The sequence below is a fragment of the Antrostomus carolinensis genome, unplaced genomic scaffold, assembly GCF_000700745.2.
Source record: "Antrostomus carolinensis isolate BGI_N321 unplaced genomic scaffold, ASM70074v2 scaffold14975, whole genome shotgun sequence".
Classification (NCBI taxonomy): domain Eukaryota; kingdom Metazoa; phylum Chordata; class Aves; order Caprimulgiformes; family Caprimulgidae; genus Antrostomus; species Antrostomus carolinensis.
This window is the reverse complement of record NW_010315813.1, coordinates 8,587-28,144: the sequence shown is the minus strand read 5'-3', so window position 1 is coordinate 28,144 and position 19,558 is coordinate 8,587. Positions and strand designations below refer to the sequence as shown.

Sequence of the window (19,558 nt, the reverse complement as noted above, 5' to 3'; positions counted from 1 at the left end):
TACCGGCGGTGTGCTCGGGCCGGGCAGTGATGGCTCTCTGCTTTAGGACTCGCGTTCAGCTTTCTGTCCAGCTGTGGATTGAGAGTAGAAGCATCGTTGGAAACAAGTTCAGACTTTTGATAGGTAGTGGTGCAAATGTAAAAATAAACTGGTAGGAAAAGGGCATCGGCTTTTGCAGCCCTTTTCTGAAATTTCAGCTTGGGAGAAAGAATAATAAAAAAAAAAAGTCGGGACTAATTTGGACTTGCTGCATTTGGAAAATATTTTGTTAATGAATATTATAAAAATCAGTAGCTCTTAAGACTAATGCAATAAAAAAATAACATATTAACATATTAGGGAAAAAAAGTGTTTAGCTGAAGATTGACAAATGGTTATATAATGATTGAGACTGGAACAGCCATTGTCTGATGTTTCCTTTAAGACTAAATCATTCTATGGTGTAGCATACTTCTGAAGTTGTAGAAGAGCTCTTCCTGGACAGCTACAGAAAGAAAGCAGTAGCAATAGAAATGCTATTTCTGTGAAAAGATATAATGGAATATTAATATAGTATAGTACAGTGATTTTAGTCACTCTTTTTTCCCTGTGGCACTGCAACTACAGACTACTTAAGCAGCCAGTATTACTATTGTCAGTGTCTTCTTGAGACTGCCTTTTGGAATCTGTTTTGAAATCTGTTACTGATGTTGCTTATGAAGCTGCCAAAAGTAGGAGAGAAGTGAAATGTTAATACATATTTTCAGTGGATTCAGAAAGCATTGGCAAGGGTGTATAATGTTGAGTGTGCATTAAGCAGTATGTTTGCAATGACATGTTCTCTCAAGGGTTTAGGTGATAATTTTTACTAAATCTGTACAAGCTGCAATGCCGCTGTAGGGAACAGATTTATAACAGTGTTTTTTTTCCTTTAATTTTTGACTGGTCCATGTCAAAATTAGCACAAATAGTGGGTTTCTTTTTCTATTTTGTAAAGAAGGGGGATTGAAATGGTCCTGGCAACAGTTGAATAGTTTGATACAACTTCAGTGCAGGTGTATTTAACCCCTTTTCTTTATGTTTTCAGGACGAGGATTTGCATTTCAGAGAAAACAAAAGATTGAAAGACAATACAGGAAATTGTTGAAAAGGGGAAGAAAGGTCCATTCACAGCAGGATAATCAGTTTACTGATACTTACCCAGAGCACTTGAAACATCTTTACCTAGCCGAGGAAGAAATGCTTAAGAAACGGCGCAGGGCTCCAGATAATTCAGTTTTATCAGAAGAAAAACTTAACAAAGCAGCAGAGTAAGTTTTTGAAATTTGTCTCTAAAACCAAGTAATTGTTTCCATCATTAAATAACTATTTTAGATCTTATAATTTACATGGACTTCAGTATGGTGATTTGCTTTACTAAAAAAATGCTATTAGGTCTTAAATGTTTTTCCTGATTGTTAGAAAATTTAAACGTGCAGCTTTGTTGTGTTTGCATCAGAAAGGAAAATTGATGATGCTTAGGGCTTGATTCCACAGAAATAATATGACAGTTACCACTGTAGTTTAAGGATGGGGTTCAGCCCAAGAGCAGTAAGTGTTTGACCAATGCCTTACCAAGTCTGCAAAGAGAAGAGCCTGCGTTTCAGGTAGTGTGCTTTTGAGTCTGCAGAGTTTTTCTCAAAATCGATTCTCAGGATTTTTAAAATAGTGTCACTTTTCAGGAACATTTTTTGCATTATCTTTCTGTTCCCAGCTTGTTTTCTTCATATTGCACTGTTTTTGTGTTAGAATGAGCAATATTATATGCAGTTAGCCTTTTGTGGCATAGCTGGTTTTGGGGGGATTTTAACTATGAACTTTTTTAAAAAAATGAAATGGCGGATTTAGTAAAACCTTAAGGCTGTAAAGTGTTCTTGATCAAAGTAATGATTTTAAATAATAGAGATATCATAATAGTTTGCCAGTGGTGTTTTGTTTTTTTGTTTTCTTTTAAATTTACTCATTTTTTAATTTGCAATCTTAACAAATGTCAACTTAAACCATTTTTTTCCCTGTGTGACAGTAGTTCCCCCTGAAATCATGGTTAAGTGTGTCATGGCAGTGTTCTTAAACAGCATTCAAGTTCAGTGATTGAGATAATGCCTTTTGTCCCCAGAACAAGGAATGCCATGAGTCTTTGCATTCCAATGTGTATCTACTTCTAAACTTTCCTTGGAAGAATGCTCAGGAGAGCTGGGAAAGGCAGTCATATCTGAGCCCAGCAGTGGGAGTAAGGTAGAGTTTTGTCTGGATGGAGTAGGCAGCTAATTCATGGGGATGTCTGAAATAGGACTGATTTTCTTCAAACCAGAGGGTTTTTTAGTTTTGCTTAAACTATGGTCATTGTGACTGTAACCCAGAATTAATAATTCTGCAAAAATGTGACTGCTAATCTGTGAGGTGGGGTGATGCGTGGAGCCTGTTAGGAAGACTTGAGTGTTCTGTGGGGGTGTAAAAATAAGACTTTGGCTAGGTCATTCTATTTTAGCATATATTGTGATTTAAGTAGTTTTGTACTAAGAAGATGAGATATCATTACACAGTGCTGCCACAAGATGGAGAGGAGAATAAAGAATATATTTATTATTTCCTCCTGAAGAGTTTGGTATTTCTGAATGAAAGTATGAGTAAATGTCTTAATTTTCCTTTTTGATCACTGTCTGAAATGTCCTGAATGATGATGGCTAGTTCTGGTTTTTGTGGTGTAATAGAGTAATCAAAAACATATTTTGTGAACAGCTGTTAACAGTCTAGCAAAGCTTATGTTTTTCAAGTGTGAAATGCACCGTTTATGTAGTGACCTTACTGTAAATCAGAAAAAAAAAATAGAACTAAATAACCAGGAAAATCCACTCAAAGCAGTGTGACAGTAAATGCCAGACAAATTACACTGGTTTTCTTTTACTGTTTTCTTTGAAAGATACCTGGGCAGTTTTTTGTATTGAAATTGGGAAGGAAAATTCATTTCCTAATTTCAGAACATTAAGGATGATAATATAGCATCTCCTTCAAGAAGAAACTTTTAGAACAGCATTGTTACTCCTGTGCTTTTTCACCTTGCCATGTCAGCCTGACTTCTGTGGCAGGCAAACTGCTGAGAGCTGGCTGTCCTCATATCTCTGCAGTTGCATCCATATGTCGAAACTAGAAAGAGGTAATACAACTCTAAGCTAGTGCATTGAGTTTTTCTAGCTCTGAAGAGCTTGTATGATAGGAAAGAAACCTCTTTTAGGTACTCTTTAAACTTAGTGAGGCACCATCCATGTGAAGATGCAGCAGGTAAGGTATATGTGTTCCTAAAAGTTCTGTGCAGTCCAGTCTTCAGTACACTCAGCCTTGGAGGAGTTTAGTTTGCTGTGTTTTCATGCTACTGCTCGTTACGTGACGTGTAGTGGTGCTGACTGTCATGTAAGAGTATTGCCAATAGGTAACTGTTCAGTGTAGAAGGATGAGCCTTGTAATCTTTAAATCTGTATTTCTAATTAACTTACCCAAGTATGCAAAAATCAGTGGAAGAGTGGAAGACTATGGCTATGGTTATGTCTGCTTGATGATAGTCTTTATCTGAAGTAAATATGCTTTTTCTTATAGGTCAGTTATGACTGAAGGGAAATTTAAAAAGAAAACATCCAATCAGAAAGCAAAAGAAGAGTATGAGAAAATAAAGGCTGAGCGTGCTAGAAAGAAAGAGGTAAATCTTAAATAGACATCTTTCTTGATTGTAGACAAAGACTAGATTAATACCATCTCTGCCTTCCTCTGTCTTCCATCTGGACCCAAATAGGACCATAGGAGAGGTACACAGGTATTGGTGTTATTTCAGTCTTTTTCATCTTAACAGTAATAGTCAGGCATGCAGGTGTTCAGCTATCATTCTCTTTGTTCTTACTATTTTTGTCTTGCAGTTGCTGTTAGCAGGATTTTATTATGTGAGTTGGTACATCAAGAAAAACTGAGAACTTGATCTGTGTGTCCCAGTGGATCATACTAGACTTCTTAAATATTGTGGAAGTAATAATCCTATCTTGTGATGAAAAATTAAATATACAGCCTATTTCTTATGGTGTTATCGTATTGCAGTCTTTATTTTACCTTTTTATACACTTTGACCAACAGGGAGACAATTAAATGTAATTGTATCCATGGCCAAAATCTTCAGTAATTTCTTCCTTTGTTCTAGTTTAATGGGACTTGCTCTTATGGGTGTATCTTAATATTGTAATTGCTGAATAACTTGCTTGAGTTACTCATTTGAGTCATCCTTATTTAACTAGTTGTGTTCTCTCCCAGTACACTGTTCATTGCACTGTAAAGTGGCACATATTGTAACATTGTAGAAGTTGTGTAACTTGCTGCTGTTGCTCACAAACTAAATTTTTGTAACAACTGTATAAATATTACACAAATCTGTAGCTGGATAAAACATTATTTCTTCAGTTTAGCTGTATTGAAAACGATAGTAGTTTTATGCAAGCTGATTCTGGGCAAGTTGCATGGTGGTTCAGATGAGCGCTGCTTTCTTGAGTATTAGATACATATGATGCTAAAATAAATTAATGTTGACATCAGCTTATTTAGAGGAAATGGGAACAAACAAAAACCTTGCAAGACTGCAAGGAATTTTCTTTGAGTAGTATGTAAGACTTGCCTGAGGGGAGGTGTTAGCATTTCTGGTCTTATTCAATATATTTAGGCAAAACAAACAGTAACAGAGTGCAAAAATAACAATAATCATTTATGTAGCATACTGTATGATGACCACATACTTTACCCTCATGTATGTTAGCAAACACTGGATTTGCTGTTATTTGTTTTGTGAAAATAAATAAGCTTAAAGGCACGGTTTTGGCTTCCACATTATATAAAAAACCTAGGATTTAGTAGAAATCAGAAAAAATACAAACATAAGTAACAGCTACCTAAGTAAAATGAATGTTCTTGCTTTGAGTAAGCATTTGGTTGCTAGCATACATGGATGTTATTTACAACAGTATGCTGAGCAGCAGTAAGGTTATTTTAGATAGGAAGTGAATTACAAGTAAGGTAGGGCTGATGCTACTCTGTTTTTAAAAAAGGAATGAATTATATTTTTCATTGTTACGGTAAAATGCATGAAGCATTCTGAAAGGAGAGATGTTATCTTTGCAGGTTTGAGTGGGGTTTTTTTGTCTCACAAGCCTCTTATATTTCTATTTAGAAGTATTTTCTTGGGTTATTTCTGGTCGATTTTACTTTCTATATCAAAGTATTCTTTCTTACTAATTTTTGTACCTCACAGAAGCTGTGCCATGGAAAACACCAAAAAAACCTTGTCTCTTCTCTTAAAGCTTTAGGCAATATAGTACGTTTGATTGCAGTAGGTGCTGAAAGGGAGTCCTGGTGAAGCTTTTAAGAGTATTGGTGTTTCTAGTGTCAGTACAATACCTAATTGCCAGATTTTATTGCTTATAGATAGCTACATAGTTATAGAAGGTATGTAATTATTTAATAATCATTATCTGTTTAATTTCAGGAAGCAGAAAAAAGAAAACAACAAAGAGAAGCAGCTCAGCAGTTGTACAAGCAAAAGAAAATGGAAGCTTACAAAATATTGAGTAAGAAGACAAAAAGGGGACAGCCGAATCTAAACTTACAAATGGAGTATCTTCTTCAGAAAATACAGCAAAATACATAAACCTCTGCATACATCTTAATTACAGGTCTTGAGTTACCTGTGGACATTTTATTAATTTTAATAAATAATATCTTTTTGCTCCTATGTGACTTTTGTCATTGACTTGATTTATCTCATTAGTCCAGTAGGGGAGGATGTTAATGCTGAAAATATGTGTTCTATACCAAGAGTGAGAGAGATCTGAGACCTTTAAATCAGAGAATCATAGAATGTTGTGAATTGGAAGGGACCCACACGGATCATTGAGTCCAACTCTTGTCCTAGCATAGGACAGTCCCAAGATTCAGACCATGCATCTGAGGGCATTGTCCAAATGCTTCCTGAATATTGTCGGGCTTGGTGCCATGACTTCCTCCCTGGGGAGCCTGTTCCATTTCCAGCCTGTTCCACCACCCTCTGGGTGAAGAACCTTTTCCTAATGTCCAACCTAAACTTGCTCTGGTGCATCTTCCTGCCATTTCCCCTGGTCTTATTGTTGGTTGCCAGAGAGAAGAGATCAGGACGCACCCCTCCTCTTCCCCTTGTGAGGAAGTCTAGACCACGATGAGATCTCCTTTCAGTCTCTTCTCCAGGCTGAACAAACCAAGTGACTTCAAGGGCAAGTGTAGGGTCCTGGGGAGGAATAACCTCAATACAGGTTGGGGGTTGACCTGCTAGAAAGCAGCCCTGCAGAGAAGGACCTGGGATGACCAGGATGACCACTTGACCATGCTCCAACAATGTACCCTTATGGCCAAGAAAGCCAATAACATCCTGGGGTGCATTAAGAAGAGTGTGACCAGCAGGTCAAGGGAGGTGATCCTACCCCTCTGCTCTGCCCTTTGTTGATTACCATGAAGTAGCAGCCCAGTAGGACAGTAGTCGTAAGAACCCCAGTGCAGTCCAGTTTCTCAGCTACTTCCTGAGCCTGCGCTTCTGCACCGTCAAGCCTCTTAAATTAGTTCAGTACCACTGGAAGGCAGCAGTACAGCAGGGGTGATGCTGAGTGGCTCAAGGTCACACAAGCAGAGAAGGGGATTGAACCTTTGCCTTCATTTACAGAGTAGCACTGTAACAGCTGACCCATCATCTTTTTATTGAGAAAAGTATGGAGAATGAAGAGAAGGAATATTTTGAGGAAGGAAATAAAGATCTAATTACATTTTTTGATCAAGTCATCGCTAGGAAAATAGTCCAATGGCAATTACTTGAGTTTATGGAGGCCGCCTGTAAAAGTGGCTGCTTTCAACTATGTCTTTTAATTTGAAACATGTGAGATGTTAGTCCAATGGGACATTAAATCCTTTCAGCAGGCATAAGCAATTTCTGTTTGAAAGTGTGATCCACCTAAGTACCAAGAAATGGCCCCTGATTGTATCGGTTTTTATTGAACTTCGCTGTGTAGTAAAGATGCTGGAATTTGAAAAAGAGGAGCGTTAAGTCCTGTAGCCATACTTTTTTTTTTTTTTTCTTTCTTTCTAGTCATACACTTAAGTTCTCTCTTCTCTAACACTTTGTTTTCTGTTCTCTGAAAGCTACACATCTCAAGTACTTATGTCTTGCTGGTACATCCTGTGTGTAAGATGAAGTGGAAGGGACGGGGCTGCACAGTTTGAAATTTTATTCTTGAAGTTGGATAATCAGTGAATGCAGGCAACTTCAGTAGACTGGTGAAGGTGTGAATCAGAAATAGGGGAGGGGAGAAAGCATCAGGTACAATACATTCATTTTCTCTTTTTGTTTTTGAGCAACAGAATGTGAAGCTTCCCTTACTCCTCTTGACTTTCTCACCCTGTATCCATCTTGAAATAATTTTTCTTGCCACTAATTGGTAAAACAGAACAAAAACTTTCATCCATTAAGATACTAAGGTTTTGGAAAAGTGGGATGATGTAGGCTTTGGATTTTATCTTTACAGTCTGATAAATTATGCCTGCACTAAGAATTAGGTAAAGGCCATGAAGTTAAAAACCTGATTGTAATCTTAAAACCAGTTCTTGGGTTTTGGAAGAATGTTTTAAATCATTAATCAAAGATTTTAGAAGCAGTTCTAAATGGATTAATGGAAAAAAGTGTTGTAAGCATAAGAAAAATAGAAGGGTACTTCAATTAATAAAATCAATGAGGACAGAACAGAGCTCTGGAATACCAGTTTTCAGTAGAACTTTTATTAACTTATGCATGCCTTCTGGAAATTGCTGAGTGGGTAGTCAATAATAAACTGAGAAGCATGCAGCTAGCTTACTGCCTTTTGTCTAAAGAAAACCTTCATGGGACTGAAAAAGAAAAAAGTCTATAGTAGTTCAGTCTAAACTCATGGTAAACTGATTGTTGGTCCATTCAGAAATCTACTGAGTAACTGGACCTGCAACACGCCAATTGATCTATCTTTTGTGTACAGCTTTGTCATGAATTTTGTTGTCTTCTATGTAGTTTTTAATTAATAACAATTTAGATAATTATTTTCAAGTCTGAATTTATTTATGTATTTTCCCAAGAGATATTATCCCCACATTTGTATTTTTTAATATCTTGATATCAACCCAGTTGAGAAAACTTGTATGAGAAACTATTTTAGAAGATCCCACTTTGTGAAATAAAAGAGAAAATAAACATTATAAAAATTAACTAAGCTAGCTAATATTTTACTAACCTATTCAGTCCACACTTACTAGGTAATGTGATAAAAAGTGGCACATAGATTTAAACTATCAATATGCAGAAATGCTGAATTTTATTTTGTCTTCTAGGTGCCATGAGACAATTTGTGTTATAAAACTCTTAAGTGCTAAAAGCAGAAAGACCGTTTCCCTAAGGAGAGTGTCTGGATTCTTCTTGCAGCAGGCACTCTGGTGCTGGAGTCCAGGATCTCCAGATTGAATGGTTACGACTCTGTTGTGCTGCTCTGCTTATGGGTTTTGAGAGTGGACTGAAGTCCCCATTGACATCCTCCTCACTGCATTAATTCTGGATCTTGGAAATTAACAAGAAACAAATACCTCTATTTTTGACCTTTGATAGTTGCCACGTTATGAGAGCTGATCCTGTGTTTTAAGACTGTCCCTCTAATCTAAGAGACAATTTGTTTTAAAACAAAAACCCAGAAGAAACCTGCTATTTGTTACGTATATACACAGCGTTGAACATCGGTATCTAGCTACAAGAACAGTGCCATGAGGAGAAATGACAAGCTCATCTAGATAAAGTTATTTTATCAAGTAATTTAGTTTGTTTTCCTCTGTCACTGGAAACCTGTACTCTAATTGGGAAGTCCACAAAAGTGCACAGAAAGGGACTAATCTGTTTAATCAGAAGTGACTTCAGACAACGCTGAAGATTATAGAAACTACAAAATGAGCATGAATAAGAGTAGTGGTTCTATAGCTACCAGCAGGATTTCACTTTGAAGTAGCTGTCACTAGTACTTGGGGAAGCAGTGAACAAAAGCATTATGGAAATAAATGCAGGTATGTGCATTCAGGAACTATGGATGCTAATTCTTCTGTAATACCCATAAACAGTACAAGTGTTGAGACATACAGCATACAGGAGTGACTATACTGTAGTAGTCTCGGCCTGTATTCTGCATTGAAGATTTAACTCCATGTGAGCTCTCAAAAACAAGAGTATGGTGCAGCATGGGTTTGGGTTGCCCTATGATACTGATGCACTTTTTCATTGTTCCTGTGTTTGTTACTTGGGAAAAAAAAATGTAAGGGAGCTACAAGGGTGTTGTTTGTTATTTTTGTGTATTTCAGAGACGACAGTTTTGCATCTGATGACCCTGCCATGTGGTGAAATGTGTTCTGAGACATGAAAAGTAGTAAGTGAAAACAACAATCAGGAATTCATGAAATATTTTTTGACAAACTGAAGGTAGTTTTATTTGTCCTGTTTTAAGAACATAAATGTAACATTCTAACTCTAATATTCTTAAGGTTTCTGTAGTCAGTGAGGATACCATCAAGAGGCAAATAATTTCATCTGAATATAAATCACAGGTATCACTCCTAGAGATACATACTTATCCCTAAGGAGTTTATGGTGACTAGGTCTCTAACATCTAGACTTCTAGAGGCAGGTGAGATAAATCCCATCGGGGATCTTGAAGAATCCTTTGCAGGAGTCATTTGGCAACAGCACTTAATTAGAAGTCTGTGATTCACAGTGCAGTTCTGTTAAATTTTAGACATGAAGAGAAATGCTTTCTGAGCGATAGAACAAGAAGCTGTTAATTTTGTAATGGTTGTTTCTCTCTTCGTCCCTAGATTTAATTTTTAATTTTTTTTTTTAGTTAGTAATGATTTGCTACAAGGTACAGGTTGGGGGTTTTTTTATTTCTTTTAGTTCTTTATATGGTATGATAAAGCATTAGGACTTAAATTAATTTAACTGCCAATAGCAGATGGAAAGTACATGTCCTACAGTTGCTGACATGTCATCCTAATCTAAAAGTCAAAGATATGCTCACATGAAACTAGAAGTAATTCTCTTCCTATTTAACATTTAAAAAAATTAAAACTGTACTGTAACATGTAGTATGTTTTAGGTCAACTGCCAACTCAAATCAGTTGCTTATCGTATGGCTTAGATTTCTTTAAGGAGACTCAGGTGGTGGAACGTGTAGAGTAGCAAGATGATGCTAGATTGTGGTAAGGCCTTCATATTTTATCATTCAGTTGTTAATATTTACATTCAATTTCTTTTATTGTCCAGTTGAGTTAGATAAAATACAGCATAAAATAAATAAATACACTTTCTTGCAGAGTAGAATTGTAAGTTGAATACTTAATAAATTTTTTAATTTGTTCTTAGTTTCAAGAACCGGTTGTATTTTTGTATGTAGAAATATCCACCAGACTAGTTAGGCTGGTGCTGTTAAGAGTTCTTTCCCGAAGAGCTGCATACACCAATTTAGTGTTTAGAATTAAAATAGTCTTGAGACTGATATGTTTTCTACTTACAGCAGTTTTAGGTTTACTCCCTGAGGACAGGACTGCTCTAGTTTTGTTGAGGATTTTCCAGGGAGGGATGGAAGTAGCTGCCCTCCACAGACGGCTGTGTCATTGACAGGAAATTCATCTGCTCTCAGCGTTTAGGACTTACTGTGCGTGTACAAACTCTGCATTCAGTGCACACAGAGTATGTCTGATCTGTCCCAGACTCATCAGATTTATTGCAGGAAGCTTTACAGCTGATCTGTACAGATATTGAGCATTTGAAGCTTCTAGAAATTCTACTGCATGTTTACATACATGGCACAAAAATGGTTTTCTCAGCATCCCTGACAGCTGGCAACACAGTATTCAAGTCTGCATCTGTGCTACTGGCTATTTAAAAGTTATGTAAAAATGTTAGGTCATCAGACCTCATCAGACAACATGACTGGATACAAAAAGTTCACTAACAACAAATAATATCTGTTAATAAATTAAAGCCAAGATATTTTTCGTAAGTGCAGTTGCTTTTGCTTCAGGGTCCTTTTTTAGTTTGCATTTAATACATTGTGATGATAGCTAAAAAAAAAAAAGCAACCTTCTGCACTTAGGATCATGGAGCATATACCTGCTGGAGGTAGGACTTCTCTCAGGTATACAACTGTAATATGCAATATTTTATACACCACTATAATCATTAATGTCTGGTTTTGTCTTGTCAGAGAAATATGCTGTAATATGATTTCTGCTTTTGGATACAGCACATACATTTCATTTCATAAAAACAATGTAGTCAAAGCTTTTTTATGCTGTTTTGATTTCTTTAGTAAATGGTCCATCTGTAGAAATTTTAGATATAAAAAGCACAAATTCATGCTGTATCACAATTTCTACTGATATTTATGATTTTTTTCTGCTACTTATTTAATTTGGATTTTTTTTTCTATTTTTATTTCTGTATAGCTAGTATAAATAAAACTGGTACCTTAGGTGGAAAAGGGAAGTTGAGGCAGATAGAGTTCCTTTTAAAATAATCTGGTATACATTAAAATACATTTAGTTGTTGATAAACAAATACAAATTAAATTATCAATTTATTCAAAGTATGATTTTATAATTGTCCTATAGGTGTCAACATGTTGAAATGCACTGCAGATTTGAAAACACAAAACAGCATTTCATATGCACCATGCTCAAGATTAAAGCAAAGGAAAGGGGATATAAATTACATGTCCATACCCACACATAGATTTCTGTAAACACTGGTCTGATTTTGAGGAATTTGCAGCAATTCCTTAAGATGGTAATTTTTTATTTTAAAACTATGTCTTAAAACTTGTCCAGGTGGTAGTGATTGCTGTTATCAGTGTTATTTTAAAACCAGTTATATACATTATTTTGTGGTAATTTCACCTTCTGAACCTGCAAGTACATGAGCTGTTGCTCCTCAATCTTTTTTTGCAGTATTCTGCTCTGAAGACATTCTGTTCTTTAATGCTCAGAGATAACGTATGGAGGTACACTGATAAACTGCCTTTGTGCTAAGAGCAATAAATCATTGCAAAAATGGCAAACACTTTGCATTTAACAAATATTTTCATTGGGAGTGCACAAAGAGGACCATGCACAGTTACAACATCCGCAGGAACACCTTCCACTTCTGCATCGCACTTAGTAGGGGAACAAGTTGTCAAATTTTCAGCTGCGTAAGTCGGGGCAGCTCTTCAAACCCATGTGCTCACTTCCCATCTCTGCTCAGAACAAGCACACTTAGGAATGGAATTCATCTTAAATCAGTGGTGCTTAAGCATATGCTTGAAGTTAATCATACAAAGTAAGAGAAACTATAAAGGAAGGTAAAATGCTACCTTATCCATCCTCTGACCTCTTGTGTTGGTTGGTTGTTCGTTTTTTTTTCTTAAGTTGGAACCTAAATCCTGCGATTTGTAATTATTTCTCGTAAAGTACTTTTCATTACATCATACCTGACGGCACCATCAAAGCAAATGAGCAGTTAAGTGGTGGTAGGCAGGCACATCGGGAGCTCAGTGAGAACAGTACTATGTTGGAAGCTTTCTTGAAACACCAGATTTTTTAGTGCATTGTCAGAAGATGTCAGAATTAAGCATATTTCTGAGCTAGCACAGGCAGTAAATAGCATGCAGGAGGAATTTTTCATGAATGTTTTAAATTTCAAGCAAGTTCTGAGTATTGGTCATACCTTCAACCTTCACAACTGATGAAATCCTTTTTTTTTTAATAGAAGGTGGATGTACATTGAATGCTCTGTATACGATGATGAAGATTGTCTGCCAACTTCCTTAGTTCTGAAAGGTAGAGGTATTTTGCAAAAATAATATATAGGGAAAATTTTCACAGTAGCACCCTTAATTTTAAAATATTTTTAACTTTCTGAACATTCTTGGACTGTATTGTAAAGTCTTTTACAATAGGTCATTACCTTCCTTGTATTTGGATTTGTAAAACAAAAACAAGGGCATGGTGAAATTTGAATATTTACTATTAAGGAAAAAATTGTAAGTTAAAAGCAAAAATGAAAAAAAGTAATCAGAAATGAGCTTAACCTGAAACTAATGTACAGGTAGGGCTGTCATAGCTTTTTATTTCCTCAAAATGTCATTTGGCAAGTGTGAAATTAAGCTACCTTGAACCTTAGGCAGCTGTAAAAAAACCCAGAACACACAAAAAAAAAAAACAAACCCCAAACCCCACAAAGTCAGGAACATCTGCAGAGAAACTAGAAGCATCTCTGTCAGCCAGTTTATATTAGATGTTTCTCAAAAAGGTATAGTCTCCTAAAAATTATGAACTTGGTACAGAAATGATTCTTTGACCTATGATAAAAAAAAAAAGTCAGAGGAGATGGTTAGTGTGTGACTTGTATGCAGTTTGGATAATTACCTAATATGTTTGGGGTGTTATTCCTACTCCATCAAAATCTAATTTGTGCTGAAGCATGTAGTCTGTTGCATCTGTTAATTACAGGCTGAAAAGGCTTTCTTTATCCTTTAATTTCATTGTCTTTTAGTTTCAGTTCTGTGGTGGTATTAATAAACTGTAAGAGTTCTTTGCAGATAGTAGCAGAACTATTGTATGTGAAAGAAGAGATTTACTCTGGAGTGGTTTTGGTATTAGATGTAAGGAAGGTGCTATTGTTAAAGTGATGAGGGATCAGGGAAGTACGTTTTCTACTTCTCTGACCAAGATCTTGTTTTTCTTGACTTGGGATGAGAGTGTTTCCCTAAACTGTGTTCTTTTCTTTGATGTATTGAGTGCACTTCCTCATAAGCCTGTGTTTTTTAATGGAAGTGACACATCACAGTAAAGTTGAGGATCCAACAGAAGCAAAAGGGATGGAAGGCGCAGTCAGATGGGAGAATTGGTAACAATTCTGTGTTTCTTAATCTAAACAATATTCAGAATACAGTTTCAGAGGAACCACTGTTTTACAAAACCATTGTATGTATGTAATGAAATTACTTACATAATTTAATAGATAAGTTCACATTTGCCCAACTTCTTTTATCATAAAGCATTTTAGGATATATATCCAGGATATTTATTTCAGTTGAAAAGAGGGATGCCATTGCAAGCAGCTAAATATTCTCAGTTAGAAAAAAAATGTAGAAAGTACTTTTCCTTAGTTTGAGCGTGGCAAATATGTACTACAAAGCAAAGGGTTATTTATCACCAAAAGCCAGTTTTGTAATCTTTTTGTGTTTATTTAGAAATGTGAAACTAATTTCAAGTTTTTAGATTTAAAAAAAACCAACCAAACACTCTGAAATTTAAGTTTTCGCTGGTGCCAAATGGCTTTGGATGTTCCCCAATATCTGTTTCTATAGCAACAGGAAACATATTATGAAGATAATTTTAAAACATTTTTAAACATCTCATGTTTGTGGTTATCTAGCTTCAGAAGGTAGTATCAAACATCTGTCTACATTTCAGCTGAGTCAGTACACAGAAAAGATGGAGAGAAATAATTTGCAGCACCCATGCTTCCACTGGTACTGCATGTGTGCAAGCACTTTTCAGGGGCTCTTTTTGTTCTTAGTCAAGAAAAGCCCACGGGGTGGAGGCATGGAGCTAATTTTCATCAGGAGATAGCAACACACAGATTAACAAATGTACAAAAAGGAAGGGACATTAAGATCAAAAACTGGCAGGCTTGTTTAATGAAGTCTGTAAGACTTGGTTGTTAATCGAAGTAGGGCACGCCTTCCTTAAAACCCACCAATCATAATTTGAAATGATTTTTGTCATTAGAGGATCCATGGAAAACTTTTGTGAACTGCTTAGATATACCCCTTATTTTTAATTTTATGCTGTCCAGTTACAATTTTGGCCATATCCTGCTCTAGCTTTGCCTGTTACATGAACAATACTGTAACTGTAACATATATAATTACAATTCCTAATCTACATGGACGGAAACCCTGAGATCTTGCAGTACGAGTCTACTTTAGTAATTTTTTGACTCTTCCGAGAGCTAATTGCCAGTTAATCACCATTTTTCTCTCAACAGGCTCACCAAAGCTGAGCAAGGCTAACTGCTCCACAAGCTACAAAACACCTTGTTTTCCACTACATTATACACTTATCCCACGCTAAATAAGAGACTTGACCACAGTCCTTCAATTGCTCATCTGAACTTGCTGCCCAGCTAATAGTATCGATGAACAGCCCTTCTTGCAACAGAAACTGAGAGCAGTAGCAGACAAGAACCACAACTCCACAGCTTCCCTGGACTCAGCTTTCTCCCGCCAGTGCTGCCAGCTGTGGCTGCACTTTCTGGTGTCCCCAGTGTCACAGGCAGCTCAAATGCTCTTAGCCAGGTGAGATTTTGCTCCTGGGGACCCACCTGAAATGACACAGAGCGTGTGCCTGCGTCCCCCTGCAGTGGTTCAGCTTGAAGAATTTTCAACGGGGCTGGTGACCTCACAGACAGAACTGGAGGTGGAGGGCCGAAAGCAGCCTATTGACATCCATTTCATACATGTATAGGGGTTTTTAATGGAGGGTTGTGAGATGCTGAAATTTGCTAATCTCTGCCTAATCTGTTTTCCTAAACCTTGGGCACAGTTTCAGCCCAGGACCTCTATCTGTCAGCTGTGATGATAGTGACATCTGCCATTGACTGTTCCTCTGTTGATATATCTCAAAAGAACTTTGTACAGGGTCTTCTCTGTGGAACTGTGTGGGAAGAAAAAACAAAGTCAAATGAGACCTAGTCTGAGACTTGACAAATATCCTCATAGTCAGCTCTAGTTAATGGAGGCACAAGTACCACCAGGTCAGACTTCATAATTTTGTCTTTAGATGCCTATTCTGTGTGCCTTCTTCCAGGAGAATGCTTGGAGAAGGTCTCCAGAGGAATTCCAATTAGTAAGCAAAGTCTTGGCAAATATTGACCCATCTGTGAGATAAGTCAATGTCCCAAGTGACTGCTGTGCTGCTGCAGTCTTGTTATGGCTCTTCTTTGGGTTGGTTCACTCAGACATCTTCATCCAGGCACAAAGGCAGTCTGAAGTTAGGATATATGCACCTTTAAAGTACAAAGCAAAAGATTATTGATTAACATGTAAGAGACAGCTAGGAGTTAATGAGCTGTTGGTCTAAGCATCAGTGTGCCCACCACCTCTGGTATGAAGAATCTTTGCTGAGAGGCTGGCACATGCAGGAGGGGGAGGGGTTGGACAACACCCCACGTCCTCTGTGCTCCAAGTTGCTGTCTGCCACCAGCTGCATCAACCCTGAGAACACTGGCAATCTGACCCCATGCTTCACAGCTAGTTCCCAGCTGAATAGACCAGCCTGACTAGCCTCCCTGCTTTTTTTTTCCATTAGGATTTTGAACCTTTCCATGCCTGTGTTTTCTCTTTTGAGCTACTAATGATGTTGTCTCAGCAATCCTACCCCTGGGGGAGACTTCTGTCTTTTCTGTCTCTTTATAGACCTTCTCACCTTCATGTTAGTCTGAGCCCAGGTTATTCTCCTGCATCACGAGAGCTGAGTCTTGATGCCCAGTCCACTGGGGAGAGTGGGGACAGCCTTCAGAGGGGGTCATGGGGGGTGGGTTTCAGCCTGTGCACTGACTCAGGGAAAGGTGTGAAGGAGTTAATTCCTCTGGAGAATTCAATTAATCTTATTACCGGTCTATTCTGCTGCTGCTTTTCACAGCCCAGTGTAAATTACAAAAATACTGGGAAATTCTTGTTGCTTGAAGTCACTCTGGGAAGTGACTTCAAGCGGAAGCAGTGTTTTCATCCAGGTCAGGGTGCTCTGCCTTCAAGTTCAGGAGTGGATCATAAGGTGTGGTGTCATGTTCTTCCAGCCCAGGCCCAAAATTCCATTTTTCCTTGCTCCTAACATTCCTATTTGCCTATTCCTCTGGCCTGCCTAGGTCTGAATCACAGCCCTGCCTTTGAGCATGTCAATTGATATCCCCAGTGTGGTGTCCAGGTCACTAATAAAGATGTTAGACATGAGAGCTACCAGGACAGAACTTTGTGGTTCTTCACTTGTCACCAGCTCCAGGTAGCATCCCTGGATCATCACTGAGTGCAGTCATCCAGCAGCTTTGCACTCATCTAGTAACCTGTTTAGTAATCATTTTTTGAATAGGAAACACAGAATGTGTATCCCATTTAGCTTTTTTGCTGGTGAGTAGAAATATTTATTGACAATTTGGGCCCTTTTTTTTTTTTTTTTTTAATCAATTTGTTCCTGAAATAGCACTGATAGGATTCCTTTTGTCCTAAATAGACCTTAAATTAGTTTTATTTTCCTTACTGCCAGCTATAGAGCTTCCTTTTATCCTTTAATTTCCTCTATTGATTCTCTACAATTTTTTATTCATACTAATTTCACTATCCTTCTTTTTTTCTGCTCTCTTGAACGTAAAAAGGGTTTTTTATTAATCTGTACAACTCTGTGAAGTATGCATGTAATAAAAATGAAAATGTAGAAGTACTAGTTTATGTGCATAAATTCAGCTCATTTAGTATTACTGAAAATAATGAATATCATAAAAGAGTCAGTGATACTCCACATAAAAATAGTAATAGCTGTTATACTTGTAACACCAAACAATCCTGAAGTACAAGACTATTTTCAAGAGTATTTTTTACTGTTTTCTAAAATCCACTATGTCACCCTGGAGAGCTCTAAATGTATAGTATCTAAAGGGAAAAATGAGGCCTTTCCACTGAAGATTTTAAAACCAATGTTATCTACTGTACCAAGATTATTCTAAAAATCTTATATAATTATTTTGGAAATAATTGAATTCAGTTCAGTAATATTAGGTCTTGTCCTTCATCTTGACAGATGATGAGTTGCATCACAGAATTATGAATTTTTGTAGTTTAGTTCCAATGATCATGACTTAACTGTATTTGTTGTGTGGAGGAAGCAGTAAGCTTATAATACTTCAAAAGATACTACCCTGGCATACACTACCTATTCAGGGATCTCTCAATTCTAGCAAAATAATATCAGGTTATTACAATATGAGGTTGTAATATAACTAGATAACTTGTTTATGATTTCTGATACTTTTATCTTATAGATTTACAATTAAATAAGCCAATCCAGAAATTTACAAGAAAAAGTGCCCTTGTGTAATTATGCAGTTTTTTTCCTGACTTCTTCTCCTGAGACAAAGTGTATAGTATATGGCAACTATATACTATATATACTATACTACACACACACACATATATATATATATAGTATATATATGGCAACTTACAAATTTGATTTTTCTCATGAGTTTTATGGGTAAATGGATGTTTTCCAAGTGAACTCATCACCAAGAGCTTATTTACATAAGCTGATTGGCAAACATCTTGGTAAAATTATTTACATACTATGGAAAAATTCCTGGGGAAAAGTACAATTGAAGGGAATTTTTTTATTATTATTATTTGTGGGAGCTCTAGCAGTATTCTAACAACTGTGTAGGTTCAACAGGGAATATTTTATATAATGGCGTTCATTTTTTAAATGTCAGATTTCAGTCCAGATGACTTTTGAAAACACAATCCTGGTAGACCATTGAATTTGAATTCTTGGGATTGTGATTTGTTTGACACCCATTCAGGATAATTCTATGTATTTGTTGTTGGAATCCATAAGCTAGAGCCATATCTGAGGAAGTAAAGTAGCAATTCATGAGAGCTGGAATGAGGCATGGTGAAGAGTCCCCACCCAGCCTGGCGGTGTAGTGTCTGTCATGTAAAGCTTGAAGGGTCTTTTCAGTTTGGACAGGGAAGGGGGTAAGATAGTCACCATCTCAGCATCTTTCTCTAAACCCCTCCTTGAAAGATAGCACCCACCTGCCAACATTAAGGGCTGAACATAATAGGTAGGAATTATGCTGGCTTGGCACTACTCTCTCCTGCATGTTGTAGATATCCTTTTGTCTTTGAACAACATCCAGCAGAACCAGCCCATTAATGGGCAGCAGGAGAGAGTGGGGCAAATTGTAAGTTACTCTCCTGTTTTCTGTTACATCAGTTATTCATCTCTGTTTATCAAATGCTTTACGGAAGCACAATTTATCCTGCATATTATGCACATCTTCTGTTCATAGTGCAATTGAATCTGATATTACATATGTTATATTCTGTTTGTTCTACTAAAACATTTTAAATAGTGGAATGATTGATAAGTAGTAGGTAGCAACGATTTTTTTTTTTTTTTTTTTCTGGTGTACCTTCATAAAATGAATATGAGTATTTTAGGATTATCTGTAGTCTCCAACATCTCTACAGTTCTGAGCTAAGGCAGGGAGAGATAGAGACAGACTAAAAAGACACTGTGTGTGTGTGCCTGTTTAAAATGTGAAGATGTTACATACTCAGCATTGTTACATTCTTTCCATTGTCTGATTTTTACCCTGGCTCCATAAAGTAATTAATGT

At 36.9% G+C, this 19,558-nt stretch overlaps 1 protein-coding gene across 1 annotated transcript; it reads left to right on the top strand.

The window, feature by feature from the left end:
* Window positions 1-1,066: 1,066 nt before the first annotated feature.
* On the top strand, window positions 1,067-5,692 carry CCDC59 (coiled-coil domain containing 59; the record flags this gene model as incomplete). The annotated part of the gene is made up of 3 exons (XM_010168074.1): window positions 1,067-1,289; window positions 3,610-3,709; window positions 5,531-5,692. Coding segments are annotated over 3 exons (485 nt in total), but the record flags the coding sequence as incomplete, so codon positions are not given.
* Between the last annotated feature and the right edge of the window lie 13,866 nt (window positions 5,693-19,558).